Below are 20,176 nucleotides of genomic sequence, written 5' to 3' on the forward strand. Positions count from 1 at the left end.
AATAATGTCTCCCTTGGAGAGGAGTATGGAAGTTTCCATTGCTAACCATCCTCCCCTTCAGCCATGTCTGTACATTTAGACACCCCATGTCAATGTAGATGACATATGCTTAAGACACATCTTACTTGGGTAGCACATGTTTTCAATACAGACCTGTGGATTATTTATTTGCCTAGAGATAATTGAACTGATGGAAATAAATGAAATGATGTCACCAAGAGGCAGTATAGGTACAAAAAGGAGATTGGAACCTTTTCGTAGACAGGGTACCTAGACATTGGAAAGAGACCCCTCTAATGCACTAACCACGTGATACACAACTTAACTTGGGTCTCAAGTCCCTGGTAAGCCTCGGAGCCCAAGGTTACACACACACAACAGGGCCTCATTTTAAGTGTTTGTTGGATGCTTTGCAGACGTAAGCAGGTAATAAATGTTTTGAGTTTATCTTAGGGTTTAACAAGGCATAAACCTAGAGGTGGGCCGGGGAAAGAAACCAAGATGGCAGCAACGGATCAGTGTCACAAAGGAGATGGTAGACACGTGTACAAGGTTTGGCCTTCCTAGTTCCGGAGTCCCCGCGGCCACCGTAGCCCCGCCCCTTCTTCCAGCTGGAGCCTCGAGGCCCAGACCGACTTCGGCCTCTGCCTTGGCTGAGGGTGGAGCCAAGTCCTCAGCTTCCAGCACGCCTGCGCTACGGCAGGAACATTTCGGCGACCTTTGAGGCTGAGCCGGCTTGCTTCCGCTTCCGGGTTGGGATTATGGCGGTGGCAAATTCAAGCCCAGTCAATCCTATCGTCTTCTTTGATGTTAGCATCGGTGGCCAGGTGGGACGGGGGTGAACCTAGGCAGTCCATGATAGCTGGGGACAAGGCTGTGGGAGATGGTTCTCCGCCATCCAGGAGGCGCGGTAGAACCTTGCGAGCCGCATGGGGAAGGGGGTAGGGGGTGACGCCTGAGAAACGGGCGGGACCAAGCGTCCCGAAGATGGGGGGCGCAGGGAGAGAAGTTAGGGAATGGGCGGGACCATGGGCAGAACCAACAGGCTCTACGATAGGGGAGAGAGGACGGGTCCAAGCGACTTGAGGATGGGGGGGAAGGGGAGAGCGGGTGAGACCAAAAGGCTTGAGGATGGGGGAGAGCAGGTGACTGAGGGCATCTAGATTCTTGAGCCTGGAAAGAAAGAACAGGCAGAACCAAACGTCGGGAGAAATGGGGGAATAAGGGAGGGACCAAGTAATTCGGGAGGGGAACCAGCCAGGAGGAGGTGACGTAATTGACTCGCCCTGTCATTGCCCCTCCCTGCAGGAGGTTGGCCGAATGAAGATTGAGCTCTTCGCGGACATTGTGCCCAAGACTGCGGAGAATTTCAGGTCCGGGATATCCCCAGCCTTGAATGCTTTGGGACAAGCAGGGCGTGGGAAGGTGGGCAAGAGGAGGAGTTTGCCTTTTTAACTGTGTCCTTGATCTTATCCATTTCTATCTGGAAGGATAGTAGCATCTTAATTCGGTTTTTATCCTGTATCCTGCTTTAAGGTATAAACCCAGTAATGAGGTTTCTAGGTCAAAGGGTATGATCAGTTCTGTAGCTTTTCTTGCACAATTCTAAATAAATTTGACCACCTCACTTGTTTACTCTTGCAGTACACTAGGGTTCCCTGTCATCATTGTATTTTTCCATGTTTACCAATATAAGAGATCTCACTTTTTCTTCATCTGCCATCTTTTAATTATTAAAGATTTGGGGCAGTTTTTCAGATGATCTCTTGATTGCTTGCATGTCTTTGAAAACTGGCACACCAAATAAATGCTTTCCTTTTATCTATCTATCCTGTGACCACATATCAATTAGAGTCATAAGTATGTGACTCCATAATTTTAGAGATTTCTCTTAAGATTATAACTCCATTGTCTTAGTGACTCTTAACATTAGAGATTAGCAGTAATTCTCTATAGATTTGGGTTGTCAGATCCTCATAAGATGTTGAGTGAAAATATTTTTTTTTCATATTTTCCTTTTTTCTAGTTGCCTTGATTTTGCTTGTGTAAAAGCTTTCTAATTTTATAATTGAAACTGATAAATTTATTCTTTCATCCACATTTGTGAAAGATCTTTCATGCCCTTCTCATTTCTTTGTGTGTGTGTGTGTGTGTGTGTGTGTGTGTGTGTAACATTTTATATTTATATTGTTTTTAGGATTATAGTTCCAGACTTGAAAAGGCTCTTCTGGGACTATGTGGTTCAACTCACTTGTTTTACAGATGAAAAAATTTATCTGTAGGGAGGTTTTGTGATTCAGAGACAGGATCTATTTCCAGAGCCAATATTCTTTCCTGTCACACAGCTTTCCAGTTTTCTTAATGCTTCTTGTCAGATAAAAAGGCCAGCGATTTATGTTCTTGAGTTTGTGAAACATTTGATTCTGTAGTGATTTTATTCTAGATTTTGCTTAGCTAAGCATTTGCATTTATTTTTTTCATTTTTTCTAGTACCATAAAGTTTTGATGGTACTTGCTTTGTTTAACATAACCTAAGACCTAGTCATTCCCAAATACCCATCCCTCCTACTTCTTTCCATTTTTCTCGAGGGTGGTGTTTTTTTGTTTGTTTGTTTTGCTTTGTTTCCAAGCATCTGTCTGCCCTTGTCTGTCTTTCTCTTCCTAGGATCTGAGGGAAAGGAAGGGAAGACTCTATTGTGACTCTATTGTAGAATATTCCTAACATAAGTGATCATTTTGTTACTGTCAACTCTGTAAATGTGATAGCTTATCAACAGTGTCTAGTTGTATACACATACACACACACACACATACACAGTTTCTCCGTGTATTTGTTTAGTAAACGACTTTTTTCTTTTTTCAGGCAATTCTGCACAGGGGAATTCAGGTTAGTATACAAAATACTCATTTCCCTAGCTTGATTTGGGTAGGAATCTCCTGCCAAAAACAAGAATAAGTGCCCTTGGGAAGCTGCCATCAAGTGCGAGGGGAAGCTGCTGGGATCAGGGATGTAGGCCTTGCCTGTACACTACTGTCTGGGGAGTTAATTTTGAGTGTCTCCAGATTGGGAGTCCTTTACAGATGGACCTGTAATTGCCTTCAGTCCCTCTAGTTCTCATCTTTCTCCTTGGTTGTAGGAAAGATGGAGTCCCTATTGGATACAAGGGGAGCACCTTTCACAGGTATGGTTTGGGACTGCCAGTCATCCTTTTCTCAGGTAAAGGAGGGACACCTCCCTGTTCACCATAAATCACTTTCTCCTTTCTGATCCTTTTCTTTGTCCTATTTTCAGGGTTATAAAAGATTTCATGATTCAAGGAGGAGACTTTGTAAATGTAGGTACCGTATAAGTTTACTTTACCCCCTCTGTAACTCACTGTTTGATTTAGCAGATGAGGCAGTTATGAAAAGAGTAGCTGGAAGAGCAATGGAAGAAGAGGCATTTTCTATGCTGTTCATTTCCTTACCAAGTGAGCAACTCTGAGGACATACAGAATCTATCATCTCTTACTGAGCTTTTGTCACAAATCTATTTGTTCAGTGTTACAATGCATGGTAGTTCTCTCAGTCACTTTTCTTTCTCTAACAAGTAACCCACAGACTACATAACATCAAGCCAATTTATTGTCTCTACATTGCCCCCAGGCAGATCCCCCCCCCCCCCACACACACACACACACATTCCCCCATGCTGTAGAGCAGGATAGAACTATATCAGGAAGGCCTAGAAGGGAGGCAAAGATGAGGAGAAATTTTCCAAAGTCTGTGATGAAAATGATTTGGTTGTCTCCTCTCCCCTTGTTTTTGAAGAACAGAATATGTAACTGGGGATAGGAAGGGATGGGAAATAATGTTTATGAGCTGATTTTTCTCTCCTCCTTATCCCAAGTGCAAGCATGTGTAGGGAGGCTAGGAAATCACATTGAAGGTAGTTTTATTTGCTGGATTTTAACCAAATACAAATATAGTTTTTAATTAAATTTTTAAACCCTTCTGTCTTAGAATCCATACTATCAGTTCCAAGACTGATGGGCAGCTAGGGGTAGGCAGTTGGGGTAAGTGACTTTCCTAGGGTCACATAGCTAAGAAGTGTCTGAGGCCAGATTTGAACTCAGGATGTCCTATCTCCAGGCATAGAACACTATCCACTGTGCTACCTAGTTGCCCCCACAGGTAGCTTTAAACCTACATAGCTCTTGCACAGTTCTAGTTTTAATCCAGGCCTTTTTATGTTTGTTTGTTTATTCATTGAAAAAAATTAAGTTGTGTGACAAGCTTAGATAAGATACCTTTACTGCCCTGGTAGAGCACACAGTCTAGTGATAGGTAAAACACCCACCCACAGATAATTGTTATATTCACTATAGCATAACATGCCTTAGAAGAATGAAACACCAAGTACTAGGTAGTGTTGTGGGTGCATTTGAGTTGAGCTTTAAAAGTTGGGAATTCTTGTCTCTGATAGACACACTTGATTCTGGCCTGAGTTCTGTGGTGACTCTAATGTATATGTATGACCCAGAGGCTCCTCTCCTCCCTAGTATTTAGGAGGCTTATTCTGTTTGTATCCCCAGTGGTGTTAAATTTCTGGAGTTTTCACTGCCTCTAGGATCCAAGCTCCTAGCCCAGAAGCTCTCTCTTCCCTGCTTCTTATGCCCTTGCATCTATCAGAAAGAAGCCTGACTGTGACTCATAAACTTTTTATCTGTGATCCTGTGTGGTCTATTCCCTGGCAGTTGGCCTTGATACTAGGGTAGATTGTTTTGGATAGAAACTGACCAGTCAGTTCAAGAACTTCCATGGTGAAAGCAAACAATGGACTTTTAAAAGTTTTATCGAAATCTCTTGTTCTTTTCATTCTTCACCCCACCAAAATGACATTTCCATCCTAAGTGTTTAAAGGGGCTATTTTTCCTGATCTGAGTTGGAGCCTTCCCAGGTTGTATTGGTATAATCAGCCACAAGTGGACACACTGTACATTGACTCCAATATAGTGATATCATTTTGGTCCTCTTTAAGTATACAAGATTTACCCTGCATTGAACCCTGCCTTGTAACAGAGAAAAACAGTTAAAAAACAAACAGAAGCAATAATATCATTTTCTGCTGCCTAACTTTGCATACAATATTCTCTACATGTAATTCTTCACCTCTTTCCTGAGAGCAGGGAGGTGATTCTTTAGAAATGCTTCTCTTTAGATGATATTTGATGTTCTCGCCTTGAGGTCTTTTCTCTTTTCTCTCTCTATTAGGGAGATGGCACTGGAGTTGCAAGCATTTACCGGGGACCATTTGCAGATGAAAATTTTAAATTAAGGCACTCGGCTCCAGGTCTGCTTTCCATGGTATGTAGAATCTAGGAGAGGGGTTATGAGGGTTGTTATATGCTAGTAAGAGTCCGAGTCCATATTTGAACTCAGGTCTTCCTGACTCCAGGCCCAGCTCTCAAACCACTGTGTCATTCATCTGCCCCTTGTCCTTAAGGACAAGCTAGCCATGCTACAGAGGCAATTCTGGGTTGTTTGGACTGGAGCTCAAACTCATATGAGTCGGGTGGCCTTAAAAATGTTGTGGCCAAGGTCAGTTTTCTCCTTTGCTCACCCACATGCTTTCTTTGGGTCAAAGCATGATGTTGGTTCTTTCCCTTGAAGTCTCCCAACAGGAAAGGATGGCTATCCTTAGGCCCACCTATGCTCACACTTTTCTCAGTGTAATAGCTATAAGAGCTTCACAGTAGCTGAGCAGAGCAAGTAGCCTGCCAGCCTTCCCTTTCTGGAATGAGGTAGAGATTGTCCCTAGATGTCAGGTGTTAGTGAGGTCACCAAGTACAGCCCTCATGTGTCTCTAGACCCTGTCCCTGAGTATCAGCTAAATATTTGGTGGATATCCAGTGAGCACCTACTATATACCCAGCTCTGGTTCTAGAGCTGTGTAGAATAGCAGTTCAATCCAGTCACAAATTATGAAGTGCTCATGGTGTTAAGTGCACCATGGAATATGCACAGTTTGGAGAAGACATGACCTTGGTGACTTTATAGTTAATCACAGCACATAAAATGCAGTAAGTGCATAAAAGGTGCAAGCAGAGTACTGTGGGAAGTTCAGGGTAGGGGAAAAGTGATTACCCATTGGGGGAATGGTAATGATAATAACGAGCTAGCATTTATATGGTACTTTCAGATTTGAAAAGTTTTTTTTTTTTAAGGGGATCATCTCATTTAATTATGACAACTATTCTGTGAAATAGGTGCTCTTATTTTACAGATGAAGAAACTGAGGCAAAGAAGTTAAATGACTTTCCCAGGGTCACACAGATAATAAGCATCTGGGGGCAGTATTCGAATTCAAGTCTTCTTGACTTCAAGTCCAGCACTTCATTCACTTCACAAGCTGGCTGCCTCTGAGATTAAGGGGATGAGAATCAGGGAACAAATCCTAAGTAACATTTGATGAGGGTTTAAAAGATGAATGAGAACTTAATCACTAGAGTGAAAAGGGTGGAGTTTTAGGCTAAAAGTTTAGAATAACAGGAAAGTGTGGGATACATATAGTGGGTCCAGTTGGGCTGGAGTGTAAAGTATGAGAAGGAGTATGTCATAAGCTCAGGAGAGTGGCATCAAAGTCAGGTTAGGCTGTGTAAATTTGGTACCATATGTCCTAGGGAACTAACAAGTGATTTTGATTAGAGACATAATCAAAGTGACCCAAAGTAGGTAAGTCAGAAAGTCTGACAGCAGAATGAAGGGTAGACGAGAGGTAGGGAGGAAGTCCCAGTGGGAAGCAATTACTATAAGAAAGGTGGTGGTGGTGAAAGCCATTATGACAGTAGTGTTAATGGGAATGGAGGAGGGGGCAGAAAAGAGATTGGGGAGATAGAATCAATAGGATTTGCTTATTGATTGACTATGTGGGGAAGGAGGAAAGGATCAAGGATAATCCCAGAATTGAAGCCACAGGAGCCCAAGTTAATGGCAGTGCCACAAACAGCAAAATCATAAAGGGAAGTCAGTTTAGAGACAAAGATGACAAATTCTGTTTTGGTTATATTGAGGTTGAAGGGCTGATTGAGGACATGCTTGTAGAAATATCCTTTATGCTGCTAGATATAGAAACTGAAACTCAGGAGAGAGTCCAGGCTGGTGGATGATCCAGACTCAGTCATCTACTAAAGTCTGAAGAGTGAATGAGATTTGTCAAAGGAGAGTATAGAGAGAGATGGGAAGAGGGCCAAATCAATCGATCAGAAAACATTCTTTTAAGTATGTACTGTGCTAAGCATTGGGAATTATATAATTTGAATCTGTTACCCTAAAAACTACGATCCCTAGCAAAACTACGATTCCCAGCACCCTACTCACTTCCTGTTGTTATATGCTGATGTAGACAGGATATAAATTGGTTGTAGTTCCATCTCTAGGTCTCTTTCCTTCCTGTGGAGGCTTTGGTGGAACAGGGATTTTTGAACAGGTAGAAAAACTTAATCACATGGTTCTATTTTGTCACATAATAGACTTTATAAAAATATAATACTTTAAGTATTGGACACCAATTTGAATTTTACAGAACAGAGAAGAAGCACAAAGGTAGCCCCTGCCTTCAGAGACATTATAGTCTAATGGCCCAGAGGCCTTGTATGCATCACTATATACAAGACACAGAAGAGATAGGAAGTGGCTTTAGAGGGAAAGTCATTAATAGCTAGGAAACTAGGAGCATGGGAGAGACTGGGAAAAGCCACCTGTAGAAAAATTTTAAAGAAAATCAGGGATTCTAGAGGTTAAGAAGGAGAGCATTCTGTGCATGAGGGGCAGCCAGTGCAAAGATACAGAATAAAGAGATGGTCCTGTGGGAGGAATTACTGGAAGACCAGTGTTGCTGGATTCTGGAGGGTGTTGGGTGGGGGCAGGGGTTTATGTTTAAGATGTTTAAGAATGTTTAAGAAGACTGGAAAGGTAAGAATCAACCAAGTTGTTAAGGACTTCAAGAACAAACAGAAGTTGATATTTTGTTCTTTGAAGAAACCATTAAGATTTACCAAGTAGGTGTATGACTAGGACAGACCCGAGCTTTTTAGCATATTGCTTTGGCAGCTGAGTAGAGGAGAGGCTACCGTAGAGGAACCCATGATGCAGGGAGGCTACCTAATAGGCTGTTGGAATAGTCTAGGCTAGAGATAATGGGTCCCAAAGTAGGGTGCTGGTTATACAAATAAATGGAGAGAATGGGACCTATTTAGAAGAGGTGACGAGAATCTCAAGAAACACCCTCCTGAAGATGCCAGTCAAAGGAAATGGAGGCAGAAAAGCAGGAGGAGTAGTTTTAAGAGTAGAAACTGAACCAAGGAGGCATGTGGTATCTTAAAGCCAAGGAGGAAGGGATATCCTTAATGAATCAGTGGATCAGAGTGGATTAGGAGTCAGGATGACTGACAAAGCTATTGAACGACTATTGGATTTGGTGATGAAGGTATCCCTGGTGATCTTTGAGAAAGCATTTCGACATATTTATGACAGAAGAGGCCAGGCCACAAGGAATTGAGGAGAGAATGTTGGGGGGGGGGGGATAGAAGGGGGAATAGTTTCTTCTTCAAGAAGTTTGGTGGTAAAAGGGAGGAAAAAAATGGAGTAGTTGGTAACTAAACCCACAAAAAGGGTCGAGAAAACTTTGGATTCAGGAGATTGTGTTTTTATCAGCTAGTGGTAAGGAATCACTGGAAAGGTAAGGATTGCTAGAGGAATGTCCTGGGGAGATGAGAAATAGGACCATGGACCTAGGTATTGCCCAGAGCCAGGAGTGGGCATATTTCTTACAGTGAGATGAGAGAATAGGTGATGAAACTAGAAAGTTCTGAGGAGTATGAGAAGGGAGTTGAGGGAGCATCTATCTAGTGGCCTCCATATTAGCAGAGTACAAACACAAGGCATGGACTTGTGGCCTCTTGAGTTCACAGTGTGAGTTTTGGGGCTTAGTTATTGGAGAGCTCCTTTCTTTGGCTGGTCCACAGGTGCCCAGCTCTCCCTTTAGGACAGAGGCAGCCCTGTTTTTTTCTTCTCACTTCAGCTTTCCTTCATTTAAATCAGGCAAACAGTGGCCCCAGTACCAATGGCTGCCAGTTCTTTATTACCTGCTCCAAATGTGATTGGCTGGATGGGAAACATGTGGTTTTTGGTGAGTCCAGGTTCCACACCCAACTTTCTGCCAACTTGGGCTTTCAGGGGTGGGGCTATTCTGGAGCTTTCCTTTGCCACCTGTTCAATTGATGGGCTGTCTCCTCCTTCAGGTCCTGAAGGGGTCTGAAATGCAGAATTTGCTCCATTCTGGATATGGCCCTCTGCCATGGAGCCACTGGGCTTCTCTGGAGCCAGCTATACAATGGGGGGAGAGACATGCAGAGACCACGCAAGAAACAATATCATTTAGCTCTGATTCTTTCCACAGGAAAAATAATTGATGGACTTCTAGTGATGAGAAAAATCGAGGTGAGTACACTTTAGCTTTTTGCTGCAAGAGTGCTGTCAGGCCATCCTGTGCTTTAAAACTGATCCCAGCAGAGGGCCTCAGTTGTCCTCACCTATAAAAAGGGAAGTTTACATTTTCCTGGTTTAGGCCTCTAGCCTACAATGTCTTTCTTAATTCCTCCATTTCCCTCTGAGATTCCCTTAGTAAATAGAAGAGTCCTCTCTCTACAGGGCAGTCCAGTGTCCTTAGGACCAGAACCATGATGCAGCAGGTATTGACTCATTTGGACTCTTTTTCCTTTTCTTAGAATGTTCCCACTGGACCTAACAATAAGCCCAAACTGCCTGTAGTCATTTCACAGTGTGGGGAGATGTAATGGATTTCAGTGCTGAGTCAGGTAAATATCACTCTTTTTTTTCCCCCACCTTGACTAGGCTGAACCAAGAAGGTTGGAACCCCCCCCCTTCCCCCCCCCCCCTGCAATGGAGCACAGAACCCCCAGGAAATAAACTGGAAATCACCACAACTATGAGGGTGAACGAGATTGTCAAGAAGAAAGTATAGAGGGAAAATGGAGTTTCTGCCTTTAATACTATTGTCTCTTAGGACAGAGAAGCCAGTGGCACTTGGGACTCTCTTGCCTAGTCTTTGTAATGTTAACAGTAGCTGGCCTTTATATAACATTTTCAGATTTAGAGCACACTTACATAACATATTAATTTATCTGAGTCTCAGAGCAACTCTGAGAGGCTACAGGGATAATTGTATTCTCATCTCAAAGATGACAACTAACATTTAAGCACTTTAAGGTTTGCAAAGCACTTTTCAAATAATAATTATTAAACTAACATTTATATAGCATTTACTTTGTGACAAGAGCTTTACAAATATCTCAGTTGATCCTCACACCCCCCAACAACCCTTTGAGGCAGGTACCCCATTTTACAGATGAAGAAACTAAGGCAGAGAGGTGAAGTGACTTGCCCAGGGTCACACAGCTAGTTAATATCTGAGGCTGAATTTAAATTGAGGGCTTCTGCATTCTAAGTTCATAGCTTAAAATAAGTTTTTATTGATATCTTTTGTTTTTATTGAATCCAGTTTTCCCCAGTTCCTTCTTCCCTCCAAAAAAGCTATCCCATATATAGCAATACTATTTTAAAGACAAAAAGGAAAAAACGATGGAATCAATATAAAATCAGCAGTCAATTGGTACATTGAAAAGGTGGGATCAGCCTTTGTCTCCTCCTCTGTCCAAGCCACAGTGGCTCAGTGTCCTGCCTTTGGGACTCTGGTATGTTGCCCTTTGTTTTTTTTCTCTATAATTCGTGTTTCTGTTTACAATATAGAAAACCAACAGCAACAAAAGATTAAGAACTCTTATTCTACTGGCTTTGTTTTGTATTATTTCATATACGTCTTTCATGTTTCTTTCTCTCCTTCACTGTTCTTCACATTTTTAGTGGGAAGTCTAATTAGTGACCAGATCACAGTTTAATTCTTCCCTAGTTCCTAATGCTCTTACAAGTATTGGTTGCTCTTAATTTTATCTGTTTTACAAACTCCAAAATTCCTATACCTAGTGATATAGGTATTCCTTCCACATTTTAATTTTCCTTCTTTCAGTTTCAGTAAATCATGGATCCTCATAAGAAATGGGAATTTTTTTGAGTTTTGCAGAATTCTTAGACAACACACAAAGACTAGCAGAAGACACAGAAAAAAAATGTAGAAACTCAGAAGTGAATAAATTATATGTATAGTATTTAAAAACAATATTTTATCTTTTAATACCATAAAGATGCACAATTTCTTTTATTATAAACACCCCATAAAAGAAAAAATCATACTTCTCTGGTATGAAGGGAGGGCCAAAAAATTTTTTGTGGATTTTCTGGATTTCAGGAGCACCATTCTCCTAACCCCTACTATGTGGAACTACCCGTTACCTTTTGTTCCACCTCTTCTTCTGCCTGGCATCCCCCAACCCTGTTGTTCATTCTCATGACCTTCTGTATCCTACACCTTTGTTCTCTTCCAGGCCATCCTGCCTGCATTGGCTCCAGTCTCCTCCCAGCTCCACTTCTACACTATCCTTATCTTAACTACCTTGCCCCTTATGCTGTCACCAACTATGCCTTGGATTACCTCCACTTTCCACTGTCTTTGATTCTGTGCATATAATATTGAAAGGAGCTGGAGAGGTCCTTGGAAAGACATCTAATTGATGTCTCCACTTTCTTCCCACTTTCTTTTGTAGTCTGGCTTCCAGCCTCATCATTCTACCAGAGCTACTCTCTAATATCCTTTTCTCAAACCCCAACGTTTATTTTACCTCTCTGTAGCTTTTGACATTTTCACCTTTTCCTCAATAGTTTCTTCTTAGATTTTTCCTAAGAGCGTCCTTTCCTAGGTCTTCTCCTACCTGCCTGACCATTTCTCAAATTCCTTTGTTTAATCTTTGTCCAGGTCAGTGATGGCAAACCTTTTGGAGATGGTGTGCTAGACCTCCTCCTTCCCCCCCCATGCGATGCCCCACCCACTGGGTTTGCCTCACCAAACCCTCCTCTACCCCCAACCCCACATGGGAAGGAAGAAGTGCTTCTATTGGCCTGCTGGGTGGAGGGACAGATGAAGTAAAGAATGTCTTCAGTGAGTGTAGAGAGAGGGAAGTGGCCTGAATGCTCTGCTCCCCTCCAGCTCAGCCACCTGTGAGCTGCCCACTTTATCCTGTGGGTTCCCATTGGGCTGCTGGGCAGAGGGGTAGGGGATGTGAAAAATGTAGTCGGGTATGGTAGAGAGGGGGAGAGGAACAGCTCTGCCTTCCTAGTAATGAAGGGGGTGGGGGTGGGGGTGGGGGGCTCAGTGCCCACAGAGAACTCTGCATGCTATCTCTAGCACTGGTGCCATAGGTTTGCCATCACTGGTCTAGGTCCTGCCCAGTAATTTTGGATGTCCCCCAAAGATCTATAATAGGCTCTATTCTCGCTCTAAACTATCTTGTTTGATAATATCAACCCATTTGGATTCAATGATATTTCTATTCAGGTGATTCTTGAATTTGTTCCTGGCCTCTCCACTTACCCTTTACCTATTGGACCTCTCAAACCCTTTGTCTGGACCTCTAGACATCTTTTACTCAAAATGTCCAAAACAGAATGTATTATCTCTCCCCGAAAGTCCGTCCCTCCCCTCCCACCCCTTCAGAATTTCCCTGTTACTGTCTAGGGCAGGGCCAAGCAAATTATATGGCCAACAGGCCATCCAAAATAAGGCAGCAGACCAGATTTGACCCATGGGCCATTGTTTGCTGACTCAGGCAACAACTGTTATCCTAGTTACCTACTCCTTGTTCTCATTTAACCTGTGGCCAAGTCCCGCTGTTTCTACCTTCCAAGACCCTCTCCCACATGTCTGCTTCTGCCCATTCACACAGCTGACACCCTAGTGCAGAATGACATTGCCTCAGGCTGAGACTAATTGCAGCCTTGTCTTTTTGTGGTTGGTTTCTGTATCTCCACTTTCCCCACTGTAATCCCCTCCTCTCCATGGAATCTTTCTAAGTCTTATTACTCAGTAGTAAGCTTGAGTGGCTCCCTATTGCCTCCAGGGTAAAATAGAAAATCCTCTCTTTTGGTTTGTTAAAAGACCTTCAAAATGTGCCCTCTTCCTACCTTTTGTTTTACTCTTTTCCATGTATTCTGAGAATTAGCAACACTGGCCATGAAACTGTATCCATGCCTTGCTGCTGCTGACTGCCCTCGTGTCTAAGAAGCTCTACACCCTCTTCTCCAACTCTTAGTTCTATGTGACTGCAAGACTAGGCTCAAATCCAATCCAGTAGAAGAAAACTCTCCTGGTTACCCCCTCCCCTCTGAGATCACCTCCCACTTAACACTGTCTCTCATATGTATATAGTTATTTGCAGGTTAGAATTAGAATGTGAACTCCTTGAAGGCAAGAGACTATTACTTCTTTTTGTATCCCAAAGACTAATATAGTGCACAACATATAGTAAGCACTGACCAATTCACCCACACTTAAGAGTTTATTGTAGCGTATGATGTTAGGTAGGAATCTGAACCCTTTTTTCATCTTACATGGAAACAGATTTTCCAACATAATTTCCAACACATAATAATGATTATGTGTCCAAGTTTTTGTCATTGATTTATTCCCCACTCTCTCCCCCCCACCAAAAAAAAAAACTTACCTTCTGTCTTAGTATCAATTCTTAGAAGAGTGGCAAGGGCAAGGCAATTGGAGTTAAATGACTGACTTTCCTAGGGTCATACAATAAGGAAGTATCTGAGGTCAGATTTGAACCTAGGATCTCCTGAGTCCAAGCCTGGAGTTCTCTCCACTGTTCTACCTACCTGACCCTTGTCATTGATTTATCAAATATTTGTAAGTAGAACTGTTAATGTTTGGTCATGCATTGTTAAAGGCTCTTTTGTCTGTTAGTGTGATTAGTTTTAAAATCCAGTGCTGGTTTTATAATTACTGTCTTATAATACATGCTAAGATTTAGTTCTTTTTCTTGGTTTCTTTTCCTCATCCTGCCCTTATGTTTTTCCATATGAATGTTAAAGCTTTATCTAATCTCATGTGGTAGTCTATGGTATTTTGACTGGTTTTGCATTGCGTATAAGTTAATTTTCAATTTATTAATGTTTTAATTATATTGATCTAACCTTAGATTGAGGGAATATTACTGGCTTTCCTCTTCTTCCTCCAGATATAAGTATACTTGATGCTTAAGTACATATCATCCCCTCTAAAAGAGTGTAAGTTCAGCACAGTTAGGTAGGAAAAGTGATAGCTAGACCTGGAATCGGGAGAACCTGGGTTCAAATTTGACCTCAAACACTTCCTAGCTGTGTGACCCTGGGCAAGTAACTTAACCTTGTTGGCCTAGCCCTTGCCCTTCTGTCCTAGAGTTGTTACTAGTATAGAAAGTAAGGGTTTAAAAAAAAAAAAAAGCATAAGCTCTTTGAGGACAGAAACTTTTGTCTTTGTGTCTCCATAATCTAGCACAGAGCCTGACATGTAGTAGATTCATAATGCTTACTTAGTCCAACTTCACAATAAGAACCAAGATTTTTACCCTGTTCTTATGGGTTTATTAAATTATCCCAACCCCAAATTATGTATGGACCATCTGCTTTAGACATAGTATTCTGCTTAGCCCCTCCAAATGGCACACAGAATTTCTTTGTGTGTCTCTCCCCCTCTGTCTTTCTCTCCCATTCTCTCTGTCTAGGTATTCATGACTTTTTTCTCTCCTGGTTCTCTTCTTATCTGACTGCTCCTCTATCTTTTCTGTTGGTTCTTCATTCAGGTCACTCTTGAAAACTACTTATCTCCAGTTTGCTGTCTTAGGCCCTCTTTTCTTCTATACCAGTGATGGTGAAACTTTTAGAGGGGTAGGTGAGTTTCCCTCTCTCAACTCTCCCCACTCCATTCCATCCTAAATTCTACCACCAAATTATTCTTTCTGAAGCACAGGTCTGACCATGTTGCCATCCTTCTCCAAAAACTCCAGAGGTTCCCCATCACCTCCAGGATCAACTCTAGAACCTGCGGCTAGGCTTTTAAAGCTCTTTGATTACATTGATTACTCCTACTTACCTTTCTTACACTGTACCCCACTCCCAAGTCCTCTTGGGTTCAGTGACATTGGCCTCTTTGCCTCTTCTCAAATAAGACATTCTATCCCTTGATTCCTGGTGTTTTTCATTGGTTGTTCCTGTACATGGAACACTCACCCTCATCTCCTCCTTCTTTCATTCAAAAATCTCCACAAGAAGCCTTTCCTGATATGATCCCTCTTAATTCTAGTCCCTCCCTCAGCTGATTATTTCTGCTTAGCCTGTATGTAGCTTGTTTGCCTGTGGTTCTTTGTGTATTGTCTCCCCAATTCGATTTCAACCTCCTTAAGAATAGAGACTTGTCCTTTGCCTTTCTTTGTATACCCAGCTCTTAGGACAGCACCAGACACATAGTAAGTACTTGTTGACTGATTGCCTGCTCTCTGCAGGGTCCTGTGCTCAGGGTTGATTGATCCCTTTGCTTTTATTGGTCTGATAATTTAATGGAGGTTGGGGTGGGAAAGACAATTGATACCAAGATAGTTATCGAGAAGCCCAGGGAGAGTGTGAGAAGTATGTGATGAGAAATCATGTACTAGATATTGGGGAGACATCAGGGAAGTCTCCGTGGAGGAACCTATATCTTTGATTATCTCATAAATGTTAGGTTAGGATAAATCATCCTGTCCAATCCTAACCTCTCTGCTGGCTTCTTATATCTCCAACTGCCTTTCAGACATCTTTGAATTGGATGGCCTGTAGACAAATTAAACTCAACATGTCAAAAATGGAACTCATTCTTTCCCCCTAAACCACCTTCCCTTCCATACTAACCTGGTACTGACAAGGACACCATTGTCCTCCCAGTACCTCAAGTTCCCAACCCTAGGAGTCATCCTGGACTCTTCAGTATCTATCAACATCCCTCCCTATCACCCCCAATCCAAGCTATTTCTAAGACATTTGGATTCCACCTTTATAACATCTCAAATATTGCCTTTTCTCCTCTCATTGACTCCCCACTAGGCTATTCCAGCTGTCTGCTGGTGAGTTTGTCTACCTCAAGTATATTCCCACTTTTATCCATCAGCCACCAAAGTGAATTTCCTAAAGTTTAAGTGTTATCTTGCAACTCACAGTCAGGAAACTCCAGTGGCTCCCTGTCATCTCCAGGAACAATACAAAATCCTTTGGTAGTCACATTCCTTCATAACCTAGCCTCCTCCTCCCTTTCTGTCCCTCAATACATACTTCTTAATCCAGTGACACTGGCCTACTGGCCAGCCATTCCTCAGACAACACATTCCATATCTCAGCTCTGGTCATTTCCTCTGACTGTCCCCTGTTCCTGGACAGATCTCTCTCATGTCCACCTGCTATTGCCCCTGGATTCTTTTAAGCTCCAACTAAAACTCCATTTTTTTTTAAACCTTTACCTTCCATCTTGGAGTCAATACTGTGTATTGGTTCCAAGGCAGAAGAGTGGTAAGGGCTAGGCAATGGGGGCTAAATGACTTGCCCAGGGTCACACAGTTAGGAAGTGTCTGAAGCCAGATTTGAACCCAGGATCTCCTGTCTTTGGTCCTGGCTCTCAATCCACTGAGCCACCCAGCTGCCCCCTAAAACCCTATCTTCTAGAGGAAGCCTTTCTGAACCATTCTTTTCTCTAGTGCCTCCTGTTATTAATCATTTATCTATATACGAAGCTTATTGGCCTCATGATTTGTTTGCTGCTTGTCACTAATATTAGCTTATGGGCTCTTGGAGGGCAGAGGACTGTTTTTTGCCTTTCTTTGAATTCCCAGAGCTTAGCACAGTGCTTCTCATGCAGCAGTCACTTAATAAATGCTTATTGGGCCATTAAGGGACAGGCAATAATAATAGCTGACATTGATGTATGCCCTTGACATAGTTGTCATATTTGAATCTCACAGTAGCTGTAGTAGTCTCATTTTACAGATGAGAAAACCAAAGCTCTATGTAAGGTATGACCTCTGATCACAGAAATAGTCGGTATTACAGTGGGTTTGGAGCCCTAGAGTGTCTTTACTCCAAATCTAGTGCTGGTCAAGACTATGACAGAGTCTCTTCCCCTCCATTGGACTCTGCTTCTTCCTGTCAAAAACAAGGCTTGGGAGCAGATGGTCTTTTAGATACACTTTTTCTCTAGATCCTAGGACCCCATGATATAGCATAATATCTGTCCACAGGGGGAGAGCATTAACTGTTCTTAAACTTAAGAGCTTCATCTCTAGTAAGGATCATACCTGCAAGAGATGGTCTAGATGACTTCCTGGACCACAGGGCAGGTTACTGAAGGACTGAATCCCTTATTTTTTCAAGAATGAAAGCTTGCCATAGACATGAATCTTCTGGCTGCTCTCAGTTGGTATCCTGGAATGCTGCAAGAACAGAATTATTGCCTGTACCACCTTGTTTTGAGGGCTGAAGAACAAGATGAAAATAAGCAGCCTTTGGGGTGATGGTAGCAGTTTCCTCTCATTTACCTTTCTGTACCTACCTCTGACTCCTTGGAGGAGAATGTGAAGGTGGATACAGCAGATGGGGTGTTGGAGGTGGTAGGGGTTTTGGTCAAGGACACATTGGAGGTTGGGCATTTGTTCAGCAAATAATTGCTTGCCTGCAGTAGAATTCTAGAATGTAAGAATAGGAAGAGAGGTCATTTAGTCCCATCCTTTGTTGTATAAATGGTTAAACAAACCCAGAAACGGGCAATGACTTTCCCAAGACCACACAGTTAATGGTGGATAGATTTTGAACCACATTTCCTGACTCCTGGAGCACAATGTCCCTTCCCACGAGCAAGTCCTGTTTTGAGACTGAGTCAAGGGTCTAAGGATCCAGGAGGGTTTAGCCTGACTTCATTCTTAAGCATTATCCAGTTCAAAGACACAAGATAATTTTCAAAATCCTGGAGTTCAGGGCTGGTGTCCTGACACAGTCAGCCCTAACTTGTGCCTCAGCTCCAGCCAGCCCCACCCAAGAGACTGCCTGCTGTGTAAATAGTAGCCTTTACACTGGGGTAAGAAGAGATGTTTGTTCTTCATTTAACAAGGCTAAAGGGCCACTTTATGATCCACTTGCTGGGGGCCCAGAATTCAAAGGTGAACCTCCAGGATTGTTCCACAGCTGATAGAAAGTGTGAAGAAGTGAGTTAGGGACAGATTCAGGCTAATCAGCCTTGGTCAAGGAATCACATGGGTACAAGGGTACCCACCTGGGGTTAGGGAAGGAAAGGTGTGGCCATTCCTTGCTCTTTTCCTGCCCCTCCCACCCTCTCACTCTGGCTCCAGCTCTGAGGCTTTTTGTTAAAAGTTCTTACCTAAATCCTGGTTTGAGCTTTACCCTAATTCAGCTGTGCCTAACCCTGGGACTTGGGACTACCTCTAGCAGTAGGTTTGTCAGGTCCTAATTATCACTGTTAAAAACAGTCCAGGGCTTTTAGAAAGAACTCCAACCACACACTATCTTATATTATCCCTCAGGGCCCACCCACTGCAAATAAGAGTATCCCCATTTTACAAGTGAAGAAACTGAATTTAGGACTTGGCCAGAGGTCCTATAATGATTTGAGGTCAGTATTCATTTTATAATAACACTACCTTACACAGGAGGGCACAAACTGCCAAGCTGGCCAATTTCATCCCATTTGTTTAGAGTTGTTTCCATTGGCCCCCAACTGAAAACTATGTCTCTTGTTTTAGGCTTCCTTTTGCTCTGGGTGATGCTTCTGAGAAGATGGTTTTGCCTCCTTGGTTATTACCCTTTGGATCAAGAGATAGGCTGTGTCATGGATTCAGGACTCCAAACCTTTTATTTTTAAGTTTTCAACTGTAAATAAAGCTTGTGTTTTGGTTGTCTTTTTTATTACTCTATCTAATGGGATCCTCAGTCTATTCACTCAGGCTAAGCTAGACCTGCTGGGATGACTGTGGTTTCACCTCGCCTCTCCAGACTCTTCCCTGGGCAATCCTGCACATAACTAAGAAGAGAACACAGCTGGTAGAAATGTGTTCTAGGCAGAAAGTTTTCAGTTTTCTTCAATTCTTATCCCATTTTCCCTGTCTCATGTTTTAGATAAGGAACTTTGGATAACAAGAGAATTCAGTAGGATGAATTCCATAGGAGGGCTTTGGGGTTTCATGATGTCAAGGCTACAGTTACCCTCTAGGCAAAAGACATAATTATCTGTGTGGCTACTCTTAAGACTACTACCAAGGGAAAGTGACAAAGTCTATCTAGAAGCTTCAGGTTATAGGAGGAAAATTAGCTAGAATAGTTTGGAAGGCAAAGTACTTGGGGTTGCCGAATGACACAGTGGATAATATGCTCATTTTGGAATCAGGAAGCCTCATCTTCAGGAGTTCAAATCCAGCTTCAGACATTGCGCCTATAGACAAGTCTCTTACCTGTTTGCCACAGTTCATCTGTAAAGTGGATTAGAGAAGGAAATAGCAAATCACTAGTTTCTTCACCAAGAAAACCCTAAAGTGGGATCACAAAAGGTCAGACGACTCAAGTTGGGAAGGTCATCAGTCTACAATAAAAGCCAAGTGGAAACTCACTAGACTATCAGTGGCAGACATCTGGTTTTACCTTCTATCCTTCATCCCACTAGTAGCATCTGCAGTAGCTAACCATACCTCTTGTAAAAAGTCTTCCAGGCTCCTATTTCCAAAAAGTAGAAACCTTTTGTAAATAAGTGAGCCTTCAAGGAAGTTACTTTGACGATACTGTGTGCCTAGTCCAACAAGGCTTCCCTTGTTCAAAACCAGTTTGGATCTTTGAGAATTGCCTTGGGGACCAATTTTTGAGCCATTCGAAATCTGCCTTTACGGACACACCTTGTGCATGAACAAAACAGCATTACGCTGCCACGCCCCCCTCCCATTTTTGCTGCCCGAGACAATCGGGGTTGTGGGCTTCCAACTAGCACCTGAAAGAAAAGGCCCTCTATCGACCTACAGCGTACTTGTGCTCCCTGTGAGTCCATGACCTTCAAGGGCAGCCTGTTCCTTTGTTGGACCACTGATCATTAGGAAATTGTCTCCAGGAATCTACCTCTATGGTACGCCCTCTTGCCCTGCTGGGCAAGGTAGAACAG

The 20,176-nt window shown here is 42.6% G+C and overlaps 1 protein-coding gene and 1 long non-coding RNA gene across 7 annotated transcripts; one reads left to right on the plus strand and one right to left on the minus strand.

Moving 5' to 3' along the window:
- Window positions 1-629: 629 nt before the first annotated feature.
- On the plus strand, window positions 630-18,947 carry PPIH (peptidylprolyl isomerase H). Of its 6 annotated transcripts, none has more exons than XR_008911493.1 (11): window positions 630-827; window positions 1,309-1,373; window positions 2,864-2,887; window positions 3,138-3,182; window positions 3,293-3,335; window positions 5,254-5,346; window positions 9,082-9,169; window positions 9,440-9,480; window positions 9,768-9,857; window positions 14,802-14,890; window positions 18,777-18,947. XR_008911493.1 is itself a non-coding variant. In XM_001381587.5 (10 exons), the coding sequence occupies exons 1-9, from the start codon at window positions 762-764 to the stop codon at window positions 9,834-9,836; spliced, it is 534 nt and encodes a 177-aa protein (XP_001381624.2). In that variant the 5' UTR covers window positions 634-761; the 3' UTR covers window positions 9,837-9,857; window positions 18,777-18,947. The 6 variants fall into 6 exon arrangements, 2 of the variants coding, with proteins under 2 accessions (XP_001381624.2, XP_007493005.1); XR_008911494.1 differs by lacking the exon at window positions 14,802-14,890 and adding an exon at window positions 18,558-18,646; XM_001381587.5 differs by lacking the exon at window positions 14,802-14,890 and having other exon boundaries at window positions 634-827.
- On the minus strand, window positions 6,192-18,813 carry LOC103103157 (uncharacterized). Its single transcript, XR_466835.3, has 4 exons — window positions 18,675-18,813; window positions 17,573-17,705; window positions 17,319-17,453; window positions 6,192-9,572 (listed from the first exon to the last, which is right to left on the minus strand). It is a non-coding gene; the product is annotated as an uncharacterized LOC103103157 (long non-coding RNA).
- Window positions 18,948-20,176: the final 1,229 nt, after the last annotated feature.

The sequence above is a fragment of the Monodelphis domestica genome, chromosome 4 (genome assembly GCF_027887165.1).
Source record: "Monodelphis domestica isolate mMonDom1 chromosome 4, mMonDom1.pri, whole genome shotgun sequence".
Taxonomy (NCBI): Eukaryota; Metazoa; Chordata; class Mammalia; order Didelphimorphia; family Didelphidae; genus Monodelphis; species Monodelphis domestica.

Bases quoted from the DNA above. Each gene is read 5' to 3' on its own strand.
- PPIH (XM_001381587.5), top strand. From the start codon at position 762: ATGGCGGTGGCAAATTCAAGCCCAGTCAATCCTATCGTCTTCTTTGAT. The intron at 828-1,308 runs GTGGGACGGGGG...CCCTCCCTGCAG, and splicing joins ATGTTAGCATCGGTGGCCAG to GAGGTTGGCCGAATGAAGAT. The intron at 3,336-5,253 runs GTAGGTACCGTA...TCTCTCTATTAG, and splicing joins AAGGAGGAGACTTTGTAAAT to GGAGATGGCACTGGAGTTGC.